The 21,255-nt window shown below is 39.9% G+C and overlaps 1 protein-coding gene across 6 annotated transcripts in view; it reads right to left on the bottom strand.

Annotated features, from left to right (window-relative positions):
• The window catches only part of dapk1 (death-associated protein kinase 1), a 169,185-nt gene that overhangs the window by 28,640 nt on the left and 119,290 nt on the right, over nt 1–21,255 (bottom strand). For 5 of the 6 annotated variants that reach the window (XM_045695457.1, XM_045695458.1, XM_045695459.1 and 2 more), the window contains 4 exons: nt 19,656–19,853; nt 17,910–18,008; nt 8,612–8,689; nt 4,085–4,301 (listed from right to left, as the gene is read on the bottom strand). In XM_045695457.1, coding sequence (XP_045551413.1) covers nt 4,085–4,301; nt 8,612–8,689; nt 17,910–18,008; nt 19,656–19,853 — 592 coding nt within the window. Of the gene's footprint in view, nt 1–2,644; nt 2,912–4,084; nt 4,302–8,611; nt 8,690–17,909; nt 18,009–19,655; nt 19,854–21,255 lie in introns of those variants that run through there. The other variant, XM_045695461.1, reaches the window with a different exon arrangement.

Here is a 21,255-nt window from a genome sequence, read left to right as displayed (position 1 = left end):
CATGTTGACCAGACCGCCTGCATCCTTGTGCGCCATCACATGTTGATTTTGTCCATCCACACCAGACCTGATCCCGACACGTAGGTTGAAATATCAAAACAAACTCTGAAACAACTATAGAAATTTGGGGACAGGTCGAAAAGCATTAAACATTTATGGTAATTTAGCTATCTAGCTTGCTGTTGCTAGCTAATTTGTCCTGGGATATAAACATTGGGTTGTTATTTTACCTGAAATGCAAAAGGTCCTCTAATTAATCCACAGATAGGTAAACTGAGTTTGTTTCTAGTAAATCAAATCCAACTTTATTTGTCACATGCACCGAATACAACAAGTGTAGACCTTATCGTGAAATGCTTACAAGTCAAATGTGCGGGGTACAGGCTAGTTGAGGTAATTTGTACATGTAGGTAGGGGTGAAGTGCCTATGCATAGATAATAAACAGCGAGTAGCAGCAGGGTACAAAACAAATGGAGGGGGGGGGTCAATGTAAATAGTCCGGTGGCCATTAGATGAATTGTTCAGCAGTCTTATGTCTTGGGGGTAGAAGCTGTTCAGGAGCCTTTTGGTCTTGGACTTGGTGCCCCGGTACCTCTTGCCGTGCGGTAGCAGAGAAAACAGTCTATGACTTGGGTGACTGGAGTCTCTGACAATTTTATGGCCTTTCCTCTGACACCGCCTATTATATAGGTCCTGGATAGCAGGAAGCTTGGCCCCAGGGAGGTACTGGGCCGTAAGCACTTTGCTTGTTTGATGGTTTGCCTGAGGGCATAGCGGGATTTCTTATAAGCGTCTGAATTAGTGTCCATCTCCTTGAAAGCGGCAGCTCTAGCCTTTAGCTTGATGCGGATGTTGCCTGTAATCCATGGCTTTTGGTTGGGATATGTACGTACGGTCACTGTGGGGACGACGTGGTCAATGCACTTATTGATGAAGCCGATGACTGATGTGGTGTACTCCTCAATATCATTGGATGAATCCCGGAACATATTCCAGTCTGTGCTAGCAAAACAGTCCTGTAGCATCCGCGTCATCTGACCACTTCTGTATTGATCTAGTCACTGGTGCTTCCTGCTTTAGTTTTTACTTGTAAGCGGGAATCAGGAGGATAGAATTATGGTCAGAGTTGCCAAATGGAGGGCGAGGGAGAGCTTTGTACGCGTCTCTGTGTGTGGAGTAAAGGTGGTCTAGTGTTTCTTTCCCTCTGGTTGCACATTTAACATGCTGGTAAAATTTGGTAAAACTGATTTAAGTTTGAATTAAATTCCCCGGTCACTAGGAGCACCGCTTCTGGGTGGTGGTAAATAAACGGCTACAAATAATATAGATGAGAACTCTCTTGGTAGATTGTGTGGTCTACAGGTTATTATGAGGTATTCTACCTCAGGCGAGCAATACCTCGAGACTTCTTTAATATTAGACATCGGGCGAACAGCTGTTATTGAGAAATAGACACCCCCCCCCCTCGCCTTGTCTTACCAGACGTAGCTGTTCTGTCCTGCCGATGCACAGAAAACACAGCCAACTGTACATTATCCGTGTCGTCGTTCAGCCCCGACTCGGTGAAACATCAGATATTACACTTTTTATTAATTTTATTTAACTTTTATTTAACTAGGCAAGTCAGTTAGGAGCAAATTCTTATTTATAATGACGGCCTACCAAAAGTGCAAAAGGCCTCCAACGGGGACGGGGGCCTGGGATTAAAATAAAAATACAATATAAATATAGGACCAAACACATATCACAACGAGACAACACAACACTACATAAAGAGAGACCTAAGACAACAACATAGCAAGACAGCAACACATGAAAACACAGCATGGTAGCATCTTAACAACAACATGGTAGCAGCACAACATGGTAGCAACTTAACAACAACATGACAGCAACACAACATGGTAGCAACACAGAACATGGTACAAACATTATTGGACACAGACAACAGCACAAAGGGCAAGAAGGTAGAGACAACAATACATCACGCAAAGCAGCCACAACTGTCAGTAAGAGAGTCCATGATTGAGTCTTTGAATGCAGAGATGGAGATAAAACTGTCCAGTTTGAGTGTTTGTTGCAGCTCGTTCCAGTCGCTAGCTGCAGTGGACTGAAAAGAGGAGCGACCCAGGGATGTGTGTGCTTTGGGGACCTTTAACAGTATGTGACTGTCAGAACGGGTGTTGTATGTGGAGGATGAGGGCTGCAGTAGATATCTCAGATAGGGGGGAGTGAGGCCTAAGAGGGTTTTATAAATAAGCATCAACCAGTGGGTCTTGCGACGGGTATACAGAGATGACCAGTTTACAGAGGAGTATAGAGTGCAGTGATGTGTCCTATAAGGAGCATTGGTGGCAAGTCTGATGTCCGAATGGTAAAGAACATCTAGCCACTCGAGAGCACCCTTACCTGCCGATCTATAAATTATGTCTTCGTAATCTAGCATGGGTAGGATGGTCATCTGAATCAGGGTTAGTTTGGCAGCTGGGGTGAAAGAGGAGCGATTACGATAGAGGAAACCAAGTCTAGACTTAACCTTATCCTGCAGCTTTGATATGTGCCGGGAGAAGGACAGTGTACCGTCTAGCCATACTCCCAAGTACTTGTATGAGGTGATGTCAGTTAATGTCTCGTTGGTAGGATAGTCTCGAACAGAGATCATCCAGTTTATTCTCCAGTGATTGCACGTTGGCCAATAAAATGGATGGTAGAGGCGGGTTACCCGCTTGACGACAAATTCTCACAAGGCACCCCGATCTCCTCCCACTGTTCCTCCGTCTTCTTTTCACGCGAATGGCGGGGATTTGAGCCTGGTCTCGGAGAAGCAGTATATCCTTCGCGTCGGACTCATTAAATCAGTTTTTTGGTCCAGTTTGAGGTGAGTAATTGCTGTTCTGATGTCCAGAAGCTCTTTTCGGTCATAACAGAAGGTAGCAGCAACATTATGTACAAAATAAGTTACAAACAATGTGAAAAAAATTGAATAGCACAGTTGGCTAGGAGCCCATAAAATGGCAGCCACCCCCTCTGACGCCATTATCAATCATGGTTCAAAAAAGGTTGGGAAGCACTCTACAATACTACCATACTGTCTATACACTATACTGACTGTTTACTATACTACCATACTGTTTATACACTATACTGACTTATCTATACTACCATACTGTCTATACACTATACTGACTGTTTACTATACTACCATACTGTTTATACACTATACTGACTTATCTATACTACCATACTGTCTATACACTATACTGACTGTTTACTATACTACCATACTGTCTATACACTATACTGACTGTGTACTATACTACCATACTGTCTATACACTATACTGACTGTTTACTATACTACCATACTGTCTATACACTATACTGGCTGTGTACTATACTACCATACTGTCTATACACTATACTGACTGTTTACTATACTACCATACTGTCTATACACTATACTACCTGTTTACTATACCACCATACTGTCTATACTACCATACTGTCTATACTACCTGTTGACTATACTACCATACTGTCTATACACTATACTGACTGTTTACTATACTACCATACTGTCTATACACTATACTGACTGTTTACTATACTACCATACTGTCTATACACTATACTACCATATTGTCTATACACTATACTGACTGTTTACTATACTACCATACTGTCTATACACTATACTGACTGTGTACTATACTACCATACTGTCTATACATTATACTGACTGTGTACTATACTACCATACTGTCTATACACTATACTGACTGTTTACTATACTACCATACTGTCTATACTACCATACTGTCTATACATTATACTACCTGTTTACTATACTACCATACTGTCTATACTGGCTGTTTTCCTGTCAAACAAAGCCCTTGGCAGAGACATGAACATCCTAATAATATGATCCCACTATGGTGAGCTGGGGAGTTGGGGTGGAGATAAGTAATAACTTATCCTGGGCCTTGATATGTTGCTACGTGGCTACGGTTCATCCTCAGCCATTAAAATCAGTGTGTCCCTGTGTGTGTATGTGTGTGTGTGTGTGTGTGCGCGTGAAGCCTACCTGCAGCCTTGCCGTCCATGGGTGAGTTGGGATGTCGTGCGGTGTTGTTGCCCCGTGGTCGTCTCCTCCTGAAGAAGCCCCTTAGGATGCCACACTTCAGACTCTCCAGGAGGGAGCTCTTCCCACAGCCACAGTGGCCCAGCAGCTTCAGCTTGACCCGGGGCTGGGGGGTGCTGGTGGGACGCAGGGCCTGGATGTAGCTGGCTTTATGGCTGTTCTGGAGAGGGGGACGGGGAGCAATCAGATCATATAACTACTGAGTGAAGAGATACACTACTATGGACCTGAGGTAGCGGTGGAAACTTATATTGGAGGGAGGGAGGGAGGGAGGGAGGGAGGGAGGGAGGGAGGGAGGGAGGGAGGGAGGGAGGGAGGGAGGGAGGGAGGAGAAATACTACTATGGACCGGAGGCAGCGGTGGAAACTTTTATGAACGGACACTTCCCTTCTGTCATATGCTGAGAAAGAGAAGGAGGGATGGATGGAAGGAGGGAGGGAAGATGGGAAGGAGGGAGGGAAGATGGGAAGGAGGGAGGGAAGATGGGAAGGAGGATGGGGGAGGGAGGGAGGGAAGATGGGAAGGAGGGAGGGAAGATGGGAAGGAGGATGGGGAGGGAGGGAGGGAAGATGGGAAGGAGGGAGGGAAGATGAGAAGGAGGATGGGAAGATGAGAAGGAGGATGGGGAGAGAGGGAGGGAAGATGGGAAGGAGGATGGGGAGAGAGGGAGGGAAGATGGGAAGGAGGGAGGGAAGATGAGAAGGAGGATGGGGAGAGAGGGAGGGAAGGAAGGATGCATTTAACTAGTCAAATGGATGAGGTGAGTTTCTCTACAATGTAAAGCCCTATCAGAGGTGCTAAATAATACACCAGCGGTTCATTAAAATGTATATATATTTTGTACCATATCATTATTATATGGAGCAATAACCAGCAATTATACACAAGCACGTTCCTTCCTCTCCGGCAACTGAGTTAGGACGCCTGTATTTTGGGTGCATTGATACACCATCCAAAGTGAAATTAATATCTTCACCATGCTTTTCAATGTCTGCTTTAATTTTTTTTTTTTTTACCCATCTACCAATAGGTGCCCTTCTTTGTGAGGCATTGGAAAACCACTCTGGTCTTTGTGGTTGAATCTGTGTTCGAAATTCACTGCTTGACAGAGGGACCTTACAGATAATTGTACAGTTGAAATCGGAAGTTTACATACACTTAGGTTGGAGTCATTAAAACTCGTTTTTCAACCACTCTTCAACCACTATAGTTTTGGCAAGTCGGTTAGGACATCTACTTTGTGCATGACAAGTAATTTTTCCAACAATTGTTTACAGACAGATTATTTCACTTATAATTCACTGTATTACAATTCCAGTGGGTCAGAAGTTTACATACACTAAGTTGACTGTGCCTTTAAACAGCTTGGAAAATTCCAGAAAATAATGTTGTGGCTTTAGAAGCTTCTGATAGGCTAATTGACATCTTTTGAGTCAATTGGAGGTGTACCTGTGGATGTATTTCAAGGCCTACCTTCAAACTCAGTGCCTCTTTGCTTGACATCATGGGAAAATCAAAAGAAATCAGCCTAGAGCTCAGAAAAAAATGGTAGACCTCCACAAGTCTGGTTCATCCTTGGGAGCAATTTCCAAATGCCTGAAGGTACCACGTTCATCTGTACAAACAATAGTACGCAAGTATAAACACCATGGGACCACACAGCCATCATACCGCTCAGGAAAGAGACACGTTCTGTCTCCTAGAGATGAACGTACTTTGGTGTGAAAAGTGCAAATCAATCCCAGAACAACAGCAAAGGACCTTGTGAAGATGCTGGAGGAAACAGGTACAAAAGTATCTATATCCACAGTAAAACGAGTCCTATATCGACATAACCTGAAAGGCCGCTTAGCAAGGAAGAAGCCACTGCTCCAAAACCACCATAAAAAAGCCAGACTACGGTTTGCAACTGCACATGGGGACAAAGATTGTACTTTTTGGAGACATGTCCTCTGGCCTGATGAAACAAAAATAGAACTGTTTGGCCATAATGACCATCGTTATCTTTGGAGGAAAAAGGGGGAAGCTCGCAAACCGAAGGACACCATCCCAACCGTGATGCATGGGGGTGGCAGCATCATGTTGTGGGGTTGCTTTGCTGCAGGAGGGACTGGTGCACTTCACAAAATAGATGGCATCATGAGGTAGGAAAATTATGTGGATATATTGAAGCAACATCTCAAGACATCAGTCAGGAAGTTAAAGCTTGGTCGCAAATTGGTCGTAAATACTTCCAAAGTTGTGGCAAAATGGCTTAAGGACAACAAAGTCAAGGTATTGGAGTGGCCATCACAAAGCCCGACCTCCATCCCAAAGAACATTTGTGGGCAAAACTGAAAAAGCGTGTTAGAGCAAGGAGGCCTACAAACCTGACTCAAACCCAGCTCTTTCAGGAGGAATGGGCTAAAATTCACCCAACTTATTATGGGAAGCTTGTGGAAGGCTACCCACAATGTTTGACCCAAGTTAAACGATTTAAAGGCAATGCTACCAAATACTAATTGAGTGCATGTAAACTTCTGACCCACTGGAAATGTGATGAAAGAAATTAAAGCTGAAATAAATCATTCTCTCTACTATTATTCTGACATTTCACATTCTTAAAATAAAGTGGTGATCCTAACTGACCTAAAACAGGGAATTTTTACTAGGATTAAATGTCAGGAATTGTGAAAAACTGAGTTTAAATGTATTAAGGTGTATGTAAACTTCCCACTTCAACTGTATGTGTGGGATACTCAATGACTCCCTCAGAGTCATTCAAAAATGATGTTAAACACTATTATTGCAACTTATTATGTGACTTGTTAAGCACATTATTACTCCTGAACTTTTTTAGGCCATAACACATGGGTTGAATACTGACTGAAGACATTTCAGCTTTTCATTTATTTGTAAAAATGTGAACTTTGACATTATGGGGTATTGTGTAAGCCAGCGACAAAACAATCAATTTAAAACATTTTAAATTAAGGCTGTAACACAACAAAATGTGGAAAAAGTCAAGGGGTTTAAACATATATAAAAAACATATTTCCACTTTGACATTATAGGGTATTGTGTGTAGTAGCCAGTGACAAAAAAATCTAAATTTAACCTATTTTAAATTCATGGCTGTTTCGAAAAACAGAATTCCACTTTGACATTATACTTTCTGAACGAACAGAGATTGAGATTCAATTCAAATTACACAAACCCACAAATAATTTGAAAACCAATATAATTTTGACAATTCTGAAGGCGGAATACCGCACACAGTGTCCAATCACAGCAGCAAAATGTGTGACCTGCTGCTACAAGAAAAGGTCAACCAGTGGGTCAGAAACACCGATGGAACTATAACTTATATTTATCTGGCTATTTATTTCCCCTATTTATTTCCCCATCATTCATACATAGTACTATCTGCACATTGTCACAACACCAAATATCTGATGTAACATTTTAAATGTTATTTCATTTTTCATTTTCAACCACTAACATATTTTAAATGTTGTTATTCTCTTGAAATGTGTTGTGTGTGTGTGAAATTCACTTTGTGATTTTTGTCGTTGTTTTGTTTTAGTTTTTTCAGTTGCTTTGGCAACGTAAACACGTTACCTATGCCAATAAAGCCGCTTTGAATTGAATTGATAGAGAGATCGAGAGAGAAAAAGGATGGGACCTGGTAGGGACCTGGCATGGGACCTGGCACGGGACCTGGCACGGGACCTGCCACGGGACCTGGCATGGTATGCTGGTCTGATGCAGGCTGAGGTTAAAGGGGCGGCAGGTAGCCTAGTGGTTAGAGTGTTGGGCCAGATCAAATCAAATCTCCGAGCTGACAAGGTAAAAATCTGTCGTTCTGCCCCCTGAACAAGGCAGTTAACCCACTGTTCCTAGACCGTCATTGTAAATAAGAATGTGTTCTTAACTGACTTGCCTAGTTAAATAAAGGTTAAATGAAAACATAAAGGTTGTATGTATTGTGATAAAAACATAAAGGTTGTATGTATTGTGATAAAAACATAAAGGTTGTATGTATTGTGGAGGAGGTTAACCCACTGTTCATAGTTAAACAAAAATATAAAGGTTGTATGTATTGTGGAGGAGGTTAACCCACTGTTCCTAGTTAAATAACGACACTACTGGCCTAAAACAAGTGATTTGAAAGCATAGTGTAAATGCACCTGAGAGCTTCAGGTTTTTGATAGAAGAGGTATCATTTCATATTTTTAAATGTAAGGTTGTCTAACTATACAAATACTTTTTGAGATCAACTGACACTAACCAAAGAGTTTATCAAATTGAACAACTCCTAGTTTATATAATAGTTTATATAATGATATATTAATCACCAGTAGTTTATATAATTATAAGGATATATTAATCACCAGTAGTTAATATAATGATATATTAATCACCAGTGTTCATAGTTAAATAAAAACATAATGGTTGTATGTATTGTGGAGGACCACAGAGATGCAGTACCTTCTTCAGTTTACCCAGGAGCACAGCAACATGCTCCTGCTGCTCCTGCACTGCCACATCTTCTGCTGTTTTACCATCCTGAGGAAGAGACAGGGAGGGAGGGAGGGAGGGAGGGGGGAGAGGGAGGGACAGGGGTGGAGAGGGAGGGAGAGGGAGGGAGGGACAGAGAGGGAGGGAAGGGGGGACAGAAAGGGAGGGACAGAGAGGGAGGGAAGGGGGGAGAGAGAAAGGGGGGAGAGAGAAAAGGGGGAGAGAAAGAGAGTGAGAAAAACACACGACGCTGTACAGTAGGGACATAACTGTATAGTAGGGATGTAACTGTATAGATGTAACTGTATAGTAGGGATGTAACTGTACAGTAGGGATGTAACTGTATAGTAGGGATGTAACTGTATAGATGTAACTGTATAGTAGGGATGTAACTGTATAGATGTAACTGTATAGTAGGGACGTAACTGTATAGTAGGGACGTAACTGTATAGTAGGGACGTAACTGTATAGATGTAACTGTATAGTAGGGATGTAACTGTATAGATGTAACTGTATAGTAGGGATGTAACTGTATAGATGTAACTGTATAGTAGGGATGTAACTGTATAGTAGGGATGTAACTGTATAGATGTAACTGTATAGTAGGGACGTAACTGTATAGTAGGGACGTAACTGTATAGTAGGGACGTAACTGTATAGATGTAACTGTATAGTAGGGATGTAACTGTATAGATGTAACTGTATAGTAGGGATGTAACTGTATAGATGTAACTGTATAGTAGGGATGAAACTGTATAGATGTAACTGTATAGTAGGGATGTAACTGTATAGATGTAACTGTATAGTAGGGATGAAACTGTATAGATGTAACTGTATAGTAGGGATGTAACTGTATAGATCTAACTGTACAGTAGGGATGTAACTGTACAGTAGGGATGTAACTGTACAGTAGGGATGTAACTGTATAGATGTAACTGTACAGTAGGGATGTAACGGTATAGATGTAACTGTATAGTAGGGATGTAACTGTATAGATGTAACTGAATAGTAGGGATGTAACTGTATAGATGTAACTGTATAGTAGGGATGCAACTGTACAGTAGGGATGTAACTGTATAGATGTAACTGTATAGTAGGGATGTAACTGTATAGATGTAACTGTATAGTAGGGATGTAACTGTATAGTAGGGATGTAACTGTATAGATGTAACTGTATAGATATAACTGTACAGTAGGGATGTAACTGTATAGATGTAACTGTATAGTAGGGATGTAACTGTATAGATGTAACTGTATAGTAGGGATGTAACTGTATAGATGTATCTGTATAGTAGGGATGTAACTGTATAGTAGGGATGTTACTGTATAGGTGTAACTGTATAGTAGGGATGTAACTGTATAGTAGGGATGTAACTGTATAGTAGGGATGTAACTGTATCGTAGGGATGTAACTGTATAGTAGGGATGTAACTGTATAGTAGGGATGTAACTGTATAGTACGGATGTAACTGTATAGTAGGGATGTAACTGTATAGTAGGGATGTAACTGTATAGTAGGGATGTAACTGTATAGTAGAGATGTAACTGTATAGTAGGGATGTAACTGTATAGTAGGGATGTAACTGTATAGTAGGGATGTAACTGTTTGGATGTAACTGTATAGACGTAACTGTACAGTAGGGATGTAACTGTATCGTAGGGATGTAACTGTATAGTAGGGATGTAACTGTATAGTAGGGATGTAACTGTATAGATGTAACTGTACAGTAGGGACGTAACTGTATAGATGTAACTGTATAGATGTAACTGTATAGTAGGGATGTAACTGTATAGATGTAACTGTATAGTAGGGATGTAACTGTATAGATGTAACTGTATAGTAGGGATGTAACTGTATAGTAGGGACGTAACTGTATAGTAGGGACGTAACTGTATAGTAGGGACGTAACTGTATAGTAGGGATGTAACTGTATAGATGTAACTGTACAGTAGGGATGTAACTGTATAGATGTAACTGTATAGATGTAACTGTATAGATGTAACTGTATAGTAGGGATGTAACTGTATAGATGTAACTGTATAGTAGGGATGTAACTGTATAGTAGGGATGTAACTGTATAGTAGGGACGTAACTGTATAGATGTAACTGTATAGTAGAGATGTAACTGTATAGTAGGGATGTAACTGTATAGTAGGGATGTAACTGTATAGTAGGGACGTAACTATATAGATGTAACTGTACAGTAGGGATGTAACTGTATAGATGTAACTGTATAGTAGGGATGTAACTGTATAGATGTAACTGAATAGTAGGGATGTAACTGTATAGATGTAACTGTATAGTAGGGATGTAACTGTACAGTAGGGATGTAACTGTATAGTAGGGATGTAACTGTATAGTAGGGATGTAACTGTATAGATGTAACTGTATAGATGTAACTGTATAGTAGGGATGTAACTGTATAGTAGGGATGTAACTGTATAGATGTAACTGTATAGTAGGGATGTAACTGTATAGTAGGGATGTAACTGTATAGATGTAACTGTATAGATATAACTGTATAGTAGGGATGTAACTGAATAGATGTAACTGTACAGTAGGGATGTAACTGTATAGATGTAACTGTATAGTAGGGATGTAACTGTACAGATGTAACTGTATAGATGTAACTGTACAGTAGGGATGTAACTGTATAGATGTAACTGTACAGTAGGGATGTAACTGTATAGATGTAACTGTACAGTAGGGATGTAACTGTATAGATGTAACTGTACAGTAGGGATGTAACTGTATAGATGTAACTGTATAGTAGGGATGTAACTGTATAGATGTAACTGTATAGTAGGGATGTAACTGTATAGATGTAACTGTATAGTAGGGATGTAACTGTATAGATGTAACTGTATAGTAGGGATGTAACTGTATAGATGTAACTGTATAGTAGGGATGTAACTGTACAGATGTAACTGTATAGTAGGGATGTAACTGTACAGTAGGGATGCAACTGTATAGTAGGGATGTAACTGTATAGTAGGGATGTAACTGTATAGATGTAACTGTATAGTAGGGATGTAACTGTATAGATATAACTGTATAGTAGGGATGTAACTGTATAGACGTAACTGTACAGCAGGGATGTAACTGTATAGATGTAACTGTATAGTAGGGATGTAACTGTATCTGTGCCATTAAACCCTACAACTCATCCAGAAAGCAGCAGCCCGTCTGGTGTTCAACCTTCCCAAGTTCTCTCATGTCACCCCGCTCCGCCGCTCTCTCCACTGGCTTCCAGTTGAAGCTCGCATCCGCTACAAGACCATGGTGCTTGCCTACGGAGCTGTGAGGGGAACGGCACCTCCGTACCTTCAGGCTCTGATCAGGCCCTACACCCAAACAAGGGCACTGCGTTCATCCACCTCTGACCTGCTCGCCCCCCCTACCTCTGAGGAAGCACAGTCCCCACTCAGCCCAGTCAAAACTGTTCGCTGCTCTGGCACCCCAATGGTGGAACAAGCTCCCACACGACGCCAGGACAGCGGAGTCAATCACCACCTTCCGGAGACACCTGAAACCCCACCTCTTTAAGGAATACCTAGGATAGGATAAAGTAATCCTTCTACCCCCCCTTAAAAGATTTAGATGCACTATTGTAAAGTGGTTGTTCCACTGGATATCATAAGGTGTATGCACCAATTTGTAAGTCGCTCTGGATAAGAGCGTCTGCTAAATGACTTAAATGTAAATGTAAATGTATCGTAGGGATGTAACTGTATAGTAGGGATGTAACTGTATAGATGTAACTGTATAGTAGGGATGTAACTGTATAGATGTAACTGTACAGTAGGGATGTAACTGTACAGTAGGGATGTAACTGTATAGATGTAACTGTATAGTAGGGATGTAACTGTATAGATGTAACTGTATAGTAGGGATGTAACTGTATAGTATGGATGTAACTGTATAGATGTAAATGTATAGATGTAACTGTATAGTAGGGATGTAACTGTATTGTAGGGACGTAACTGTATTGTAGGGACGTAACTGTATTGTAGGGACGTAACTGTATTGTAGGGACGTAACTGTATAGTAGGGATGTAACTGTATAGTAGGGATGTAACTGTATAGTAGGGACGTAACTGTATAGTAGGGATGTAACTGTATAATAGGGACGTAACTGTATAGATGTAACTGTATAGTAGGGATGTAACTGTATAGATGTAACTGTAAAGTAGGGATGTGACTGTATAGATGTAACTGTATAGTAGGGATGTAACTGTATAGTAGGGATGTAACTATATAGTAGGGATGTAACTGTATAGATGTAACTGTACAGTATGGATGTAACTGTATAGATGTAACTGTACAGTAGGGATGTGACTGTATAGATGTAACTGTACAGTAGGGATGTGACTGTATATATGTAACTGTACAGTATGGATGTGACTGTATAAATGTAACTGTATAGTAGGGATGTAACTGTATAGTAGGGATGTAACTGTATCGTAGGGATGTAACTGTATAGATGTAACTGTATAGTAGGGATGTAACTGTATAGATGTAACTGTATAGATGTAACTGTATAGTAGGGATGTAACTGTATAGATGTAACTGTATAGATGTAACTGTACAGCAGGGATGTAACTGTATCGTAGGGATGTAACTGTATATATGTAACTGTATAGTAGGGATGTAACTGTATAGTAGAGATGTAACTGTATAGATGTAACTGTACAGTAGGGATGTAACTGTATAGTAGGGATGTAACTGTATCATAGGGATGTAACTGTACAGTAGGGATGTAACTGTATAGATGTAACTGTACAGTAGGGATGTAACTGTATAGATGTAACTGTACAGTAGGGATGTAACTGTATAGATGTAACTGTATAGTAGGGATGTAACTGTATAGATGTAACTGTATAGTAGGGATGTAACTGTATAGATGTAACTGTATAGTAGGGATGTAACTGTATAGATGTAACTGTATAGTAGGGATGTAACTGTATAGATGTAACTGTATAGTAGGGATGTAACTGTACAGATGTAACTGTATAGTAGGGATGTAACTGTACAGTAGGGATGCAACTGTATAGTAGGGATGTAACTGTATAGTAGGGATGTAACTGTATAGATGTAACTGTATAGTAGGGATGTAACTGTATAGATATAACTGTATAGTAGGGATGTAACTGTATAGACGTAACTGTACAGCAGGGATGTAACTGTATAGATGTAACTGTATAGTAGGGATGTAACTGTATCTGTGCCATTAAACCCTACAACTCATCCAGAAAGCAGCAGCCCGTCTGGTGTTCAACCTTCCCAAGTTCTCTCATGTCACCCCGCTCCGCCGCTCTCTCCACTGGCTTCCAGTTGAAGCTCGCATCCGCTACAAGACCATGGTGCTTGCCTACGGAGCTGTGAGGGGAACGGCACCTCCGTACCTTCAGGCTCTGATCAGGCCCTACACCCAAACAAGGGCACTGCGTTCATCCACCTCTGACCTGCTCGCCCCCCCTACCTCTGAGGAAGCACAGTCCCCACTCAGCCCAGTCAAAACTGTTCGCTGCTCTGGCACCCCAATGGTGGAACAAGCTCCCACACGACGCCAGGACAGCGGAGTCAATCACCACCTTCCGGAGACACCTGAAACCCCACCTCTTTAAGGAATACCTAGGATAGGATAAAGTAATCCTTCTACCCCCCCCCCCTTAAAAGATTTAGATGCACTATTGTAAAGTGGTTGTTCCACTGGATATCATAAGGTGTATGCACCAATTTGTAAGTCGCTCTGGATAAGAGCGTCTGCTAAATGACTTAAATGTAAATGTAAATGTATCGTAGGGATGTAACTGTATAGTAGGGATGTAACTGTATAGATGTAACTGTATAGTAGGGATGTAACTGTATAGATGTAACTGTACAGTAGGGATGTAACTGTACAGTAGGGATGTAACTGTACAGTAGGGATGTAACTGTATAGATGTAACTGTATAGTAGGGATGTAACTGTATAGATGTAACTGTATAGTAGGGATGTAACTGTATAGTATGGATGTAACTGTATAGATGTAAATGTATAGATGTAACTGTATAGTAGGGACGTAACTGTATTGTAGGGACGTAACTGTATTGTAGGGACGTAACTGTATTGTAGGGATGTAACTGTATAGTAGGGACGTAACTGTATAGTAGGGATGTAACTGTATAATAGGGACGTAACTGTATAGATGTAACTGTATAGTAGGGATGTAACTGTATAGATGTAACTGTAAAGTAGGGATGTGACTGTATAGATGTAACTGTATAGTAGGGATGTAACTGTATAGTAGGGATGTAACTATATAGTAGGGATGTAACTGTATAGATGTAACTGTACAGTATGGATGTAACTGTATAGATGTAACTGTACAGTAGGGATGTGACTGTATAGATGTAACTGTACAGTAGGGATGTGACTGTATATATGTAACTGTACAGTATGGATGTGACTGTATAGATGTAACTGTATAGTAGGGATGTAACTGTATAGTAGGGATGTAACTGTATCGTAGGGATGTAACTGTATAGATGTAACTGTATAGTAGGGATGTAACTGTATAGATGTAACTGTATAGATGTAACTGTATAGTAGGGATGTAACTGTATAGATGTAACTGTATAGATGTAACTGTACAGCAGGGATGTAACTGTATCGTAGGGATGTAACTGTATATATGTAACTGTATAGTAGGGATGTAACTGTATAGTAGAGATGTAACTGTATAGATGTAACTGTACAGTAGGGATGTAACTGTATAGTAGGGATGTAACTGTATCATAGGGATGTAACTGTACAGTAGGGATGTAACTGTATAGATGTAACTGTACAGTAGGGATGTAACTGTATAGATGTAACTGTACAGTAGGGATGTAACTGTATAGATGTAACTGTACAGTAGGGATGTAACTGTATAGTAGGGATGTAACTGTATAGTAGGGATGTAAGTGTATAGATGTTACTGTATAGTAGGGATGTAACTGTACAGTAGGGACGTAACTGTACAGTAGGGACGTAACTGTATAGATGTAACTGTATTGTAGGGATGTAACTGTATAGTAGGGACGTAACTGTATAGATGTAACTGTATAGTAGGGACGTAACTGTATAGATGTAACTGTATAGATGTAACTGTACAGTAGGGATGTAACTGTACAGTAGGGATGTAACTGTACAGTAGGGATGTAACTGTATAGTAGGGATGTAACTGTATAGTAGGGACGTAACTGTATAGATGTAACTGTATAGTAGGAATGTAACTGTACAGTAGGGACGCAACTGTATAGTAGGGATGTAACTGTATAGTAGGGATGTAACTGTATAGTAGGGACGTAACTGTATAGATGTAACTGTATCGTAGGGATGTATCTGTATAGTAGGGATGTAACTGTATAGTAGGGATGTAACTGTATAGTAGGGATGTAACTGTATAGTAGGGATGTAACTGTATAGATGGAACATAACTGTATAGATGTAACTGTATAGTAGGGATGTAACTGTATAGATGTAACTGTATAGTAGGGACGTAACTGTATAGATGTAACTGTATAGTAGGGATGTAACTGTATAGATGTAACTGTATAGATGTAACTGTATAGTAGGGACGTAACTGTATCGTAGGGATGTAACTGTACGTAGGGACGTAACTGTACAGTAGGGACGTAACTGTACAGTAGGGACGTAACTGTATAGTAGGGATGTAACTGTATCGTAGGAATGTAACTGTATAGTAGGGATGTAACTGTATAGATGTAACTGTATAGTAGGGACGTAACTGTACAGTAGGGACGTAACTGTATTGTAGGGATGTAACTGTATAGATGTAACTGTATAGATGTAACTGTACAGTAGTGATGTAACTGTATAGTAGGGATGTAACTGTATAGTAGGGACGTAACTGTATAGTAGGGACGTAACTGTATAGATGTAACTGTATAGTAGGGACGTAACTGTATAGATGTAACTGTATAGTAGGGACGTAACTGTATAGATGTAACTGTATAGTAGGGACGTAACTGTATAGATGTAACTGTATAGTAGGGATGTAACTGTATAGGTGGAATATAACTATATAGATGTAACCTTTATAGATGGAACATAACTGTATAGATGTAACTGTATAGTAGGGATGTAACTGTATAGATGTAACTGTATTGTAGGGACGTAACTGTATAGATGTAACTGTATAGATGTAACTGTATAGTAGAGATGTAACTGTATAGATGTAACTGTATAGATTTTTAATCAATTAGTATATTTGTTGTATTATTTGTTCTGTCTTTTCTGGTGGATTAAACTGAAATCAACTTTCTATAACTCGTTCGAAAAATAGCGTTATTTTGGAGAATATTTCATTTTCAAATAACCCAAAGTGAGAGGTTGTAATCTGACTAAAGGGAAAAAGACCCTTCTGGGGACACGGGGTGAGATATCCTTACTAATCTGCTAGAGAACCAGTTCGGATTTAAGTATAACATTTGTATGACTGAAGCCTTTAGTGAGAGGTCTAATATATTGACAAATGTATTGATAAAAGTCCCCATGTCCGAGAGAGATTTCCATGGTTATCAAAACGTCACACCAGGGTTAGCCAACACGAAACACAGCCCTTATGTTCCTAAAATCCCCAATGTGAAAAATGAATGGAAACATTTCTCCGTTTGACCGCTAGGTTTTATGGGTATTATGGCACCTCTACTGTGAGGCTCTATTCAGCAGGGTATTGCTTCCTTTATGCTGAACAAACAGACAACAACCCAACAGGACACCAAGCCCCAGAGAAACATCTTTCAGAGCTACCAGATCAACCCACTAGTTTCCATTTTTTCTTTTTGATTTGAGACTCTGTGAAAGGTGCTTTATGTAATGTAATGTGAATGTAATGTGGAGTTCCACAGAGATACGTGTTGGTACCTTAAATTTTCCCAGAAACACAGCTGCAGGAAGTGCTTAAAAAAAGGTGTGGTATCAAAGTTAATATAAACTGGTTGGTTCGAGCCCTGAATGCTGATTGGCTGACAGCCGTGGAATACCAGACCGTATACCACGGGTATGACAAAACATTCAATTTTACTGCTCTAATAACCTTGGTAACCAGTTTATAATAACAATACGGCACCTCGGGAGTTTGTGGTATATGGCCAACATATCATGACTAAAGGCAGTATCCAGACACTCCGCGTTGCGTTGTGCCTAATAACAGCCCTCAGCCGTGATATATTGGCCGTATACCACACCCCCTCAGGCCTTATTGATTAAATATCTTACATTGGTGACGGCGTCTGTATTGGCCCCAGCTACACACAGGTGTCTGACTACCTCTAGAAGGTCGTTGATAGCTGCCATGTGGAGAGGTGTCCTGCCATACTGGAGAGAGACAGAGGTTAAAGGTCAGGGGTTAGACTACCTCTAGAAGGTCGTTGATAGCTGCTATGTGGAGAGGTGTCCTGCCATACTGGAGAGAGACAGAGGTTAAAGGTCATCAGAGCATTACGTTGGTACAGTTAGTGAAGTGTTAACAGAAAACCTAAAGTAAAGGAGGAAAGCAAAAGAAGTTAAACAGCAGAAACAGAAACTAGACTTGATCTGACATATTAATAACCCAGTCTGATGGATGCTTCCTAACGAGGACCAATAGCATGCATCACACAGGACTTAACCAATAGCACGCGTCACAGACAGGACTTAACCAATAGCACGCGTCACAGACAGGACTTAACCAATAGCACGCATCACACAGACAGGACTTAACCAATAGCACGCGTCACAGACAGGACTTAACCAATAGCACGCATCACAGACAGGACTTAACCAATAGCACGCGTCACAGACAGGACTTAACCAATAGCACGCATCACACAGACAGGACTAAACCAATAGCACGCATCACACAGACAGGACTTAACCAATAGCACGCGTCACAGACAGGACTTAACCAATAGCACGCATCACAGACAGGACTTAACCAATAGCACGCATCACACAGACAGGACTTAACCAATAGCACGCATCACTCAGACAGGACTTAACCAATAGCACGCATCACACAGACAGGACTTAACCAATAGCACGCATCACAGACAGGACTTAGCCAATAGCACGCGTCACAGACGGGACTTAACCAATAGCACGCATCACAGACAGGACTTAACCAATAGCACGCGTCACACAGACAGGACTTAACCAATAGCACGCATCACAGAGAGGACTTAACCAATAGCATGCGTCACAGACGGGACTTAACCAATAGCACGCATCACAGAGACAGGACTTAACCAATAGCACGCGTCACACAGACAGGACTTAACCAATAGCACGCGTCACACAGACAGGACTTAACCAATAGCACGTGTCACACAGACAGGACTTAACCAATAGCACGCATCACACAGACAGGACTTAACCAATAGCACGCATCACACAGACAGGACTTAACCAATAGCACGCATCACACAGACAGGACTTAACCAATAGCACGCGTCACAGACAGGACTCAACCAATAGCATGCGTCACCGTCGTGTTTACATTAATTCAAGAGGAAAATCAGACCAGACTTTTCAATTCAACTAGAATCATTTCCCTCGACTTGACAAACAGACCTGTCGCTACCAATGAGCTTGAGGAAACCAATAATATTTTACCACAGATCTCAAAATGAATAAATACGAGGCGCTCTGGCCTTCCGACACACCACTCTTCCTGGATACACATCACCTCCCACAATCCTTTGGGGGGGGGGAAGCTCTGCACCAAAATAACAGAAATGGCTTCAATCCAATCTCAGAATACATGAATATCACAACGCTGGTACCAGAATCAGAAGGTCAGTTATAATGGGATTATATTGGAGTCCTGTTTAGCAGAGAGAGATATGAAGCCTCGTTTGTAATGGAAAATAATGCTATGGATTGATTGACTGATGAATTGATTGGCAGATTGAGGTACTGATAATATATACCTTGCTGGGTAGGTTGAGCCTGGTCAATTGATTAATAAAACAAAAGTATCTCTACCTTGTTGGGCAGGTCAAGGGTTGCCTTGGCAGCACACAGTGTCGTGACAACGGGCAGGTTGCCGTCCTTACAGGCGATGTGCAGCGGCGTGTTGCCGTGGCGATCTTGATGGTCGACGGGGCAACGGTGACGGAGCAGACATCTGACCACCTCCAGTTGGCACCTCCTCACAGCCAGGTGGAGCGCTATGTGGCTGTCCTGAACACACAGCCCCACGTCACAGATCTCTACCAGTACTAGTAATACTACAGTAATATTCTAGTAATATCATAGTATAGTAATACTATATCCCAGTAATATTCTAGTAATATCATAGTATAGTAATACTATATCCCAGTAATATTCTAGTAATATCATAATATAGTAATACTATATCCCAGTAATATTCTAGTAATATCATAGTAATAGTACAGTAATACTATATCCCAGTAATATTCTAGTAATATCATAGTATAGTAATACTATATCCCAGTAATATCATAGTAATATCATAGTAATAGCATAGTAATACTATATCCCAGTAATATTCTAGTAATACCATAGAACTATCATAGTAATAATCATAGTAATAGTATAGTAATATAGTAATATAGTTGTCATAGTATAGTCATAGTATAGCCATAATATAGTAATATCATAGTCATAGTATTGTCATAGTATAGTAATATCATAGTAATAGTATAGTCATAGTATAGCCATAATATAGTAATACCATAGTAATAGTATAGTCATAGTATAGCCATAATATAGTAATACCATAGTAATAGTATAGTCATAGTATAGTAATATCATAGTAATAGTACAGTCATAGTATAGTAATAGTAATAGTATAGTAATATCATAGTAATATCATAGTCATAGTATAGTAATATAGTAATAGTAATATAGTAATAGTAATATAGTATGGTCGTAGTATAGTAATAGCATAGTAATATCAGTCATAGTATAGTAATATCATAGTAATATCATAGTAACGGTATAATAATACCATAGTAATATCACAGTAATAGTATGGTCATAGTAGAGTAATATAGTAATATCATAGTAATATCATAGTAATAGTATAGTCATAGTATAGCCATAATATAGTAATACCATAGTAATAGTATAGTCATAGTATAGTAATATCATAGTAATAGTACAGTCATAGTATAGTAATATAGTAATAGTATAGTAATATCATAGTAATAGTATAGTCATAGTATAGTAATATATTAATAGTAATATCATAGTATGGTCGTAGTATAGTAATATCATAGTAATATCAGTCATGGTATAGTAATATCATAGTAATATCATAGTAACGGTATAGTAATACCATAGTAATGTCATAGTAATAGTATGGTCATAGTATAATAATAGTAGAGTAATATCATAGTAATATCATAGTAATAGTAATAAAGTAATATCGTAATAGTAATATCATAGTATAGTCATAGTATAGTAATATCATAGTAATATCATAATAATATCGTAATAGTAATATCATGGCAATGTCATAGTATAGTAATATAGTAATAGTATAGTCACAGTATATTCATATCATAGTAATATCATAGTAATTGCATAGTAATATAGTAATGTCGTAATAGTAATATCA

The sequence above is a fragment of the Salmo salar genome, chromosome ssa15, assembly GCF_905237065.1.
Source record: "Salmo salar chromosome ssa15, Ssal_v3.1, whole genome shotgun sequence".
NCBI lineage: Eukaryota > Metazoa > Chordata > Actinopteri > Salmoniformes > Salmonidae > Salmo > Salmo salar.
The sequence above is the reverse complement of the archived record's forward strand: the minus strand, read 5'-3'. Positions and strand labels throughout refer to the sequence as shown.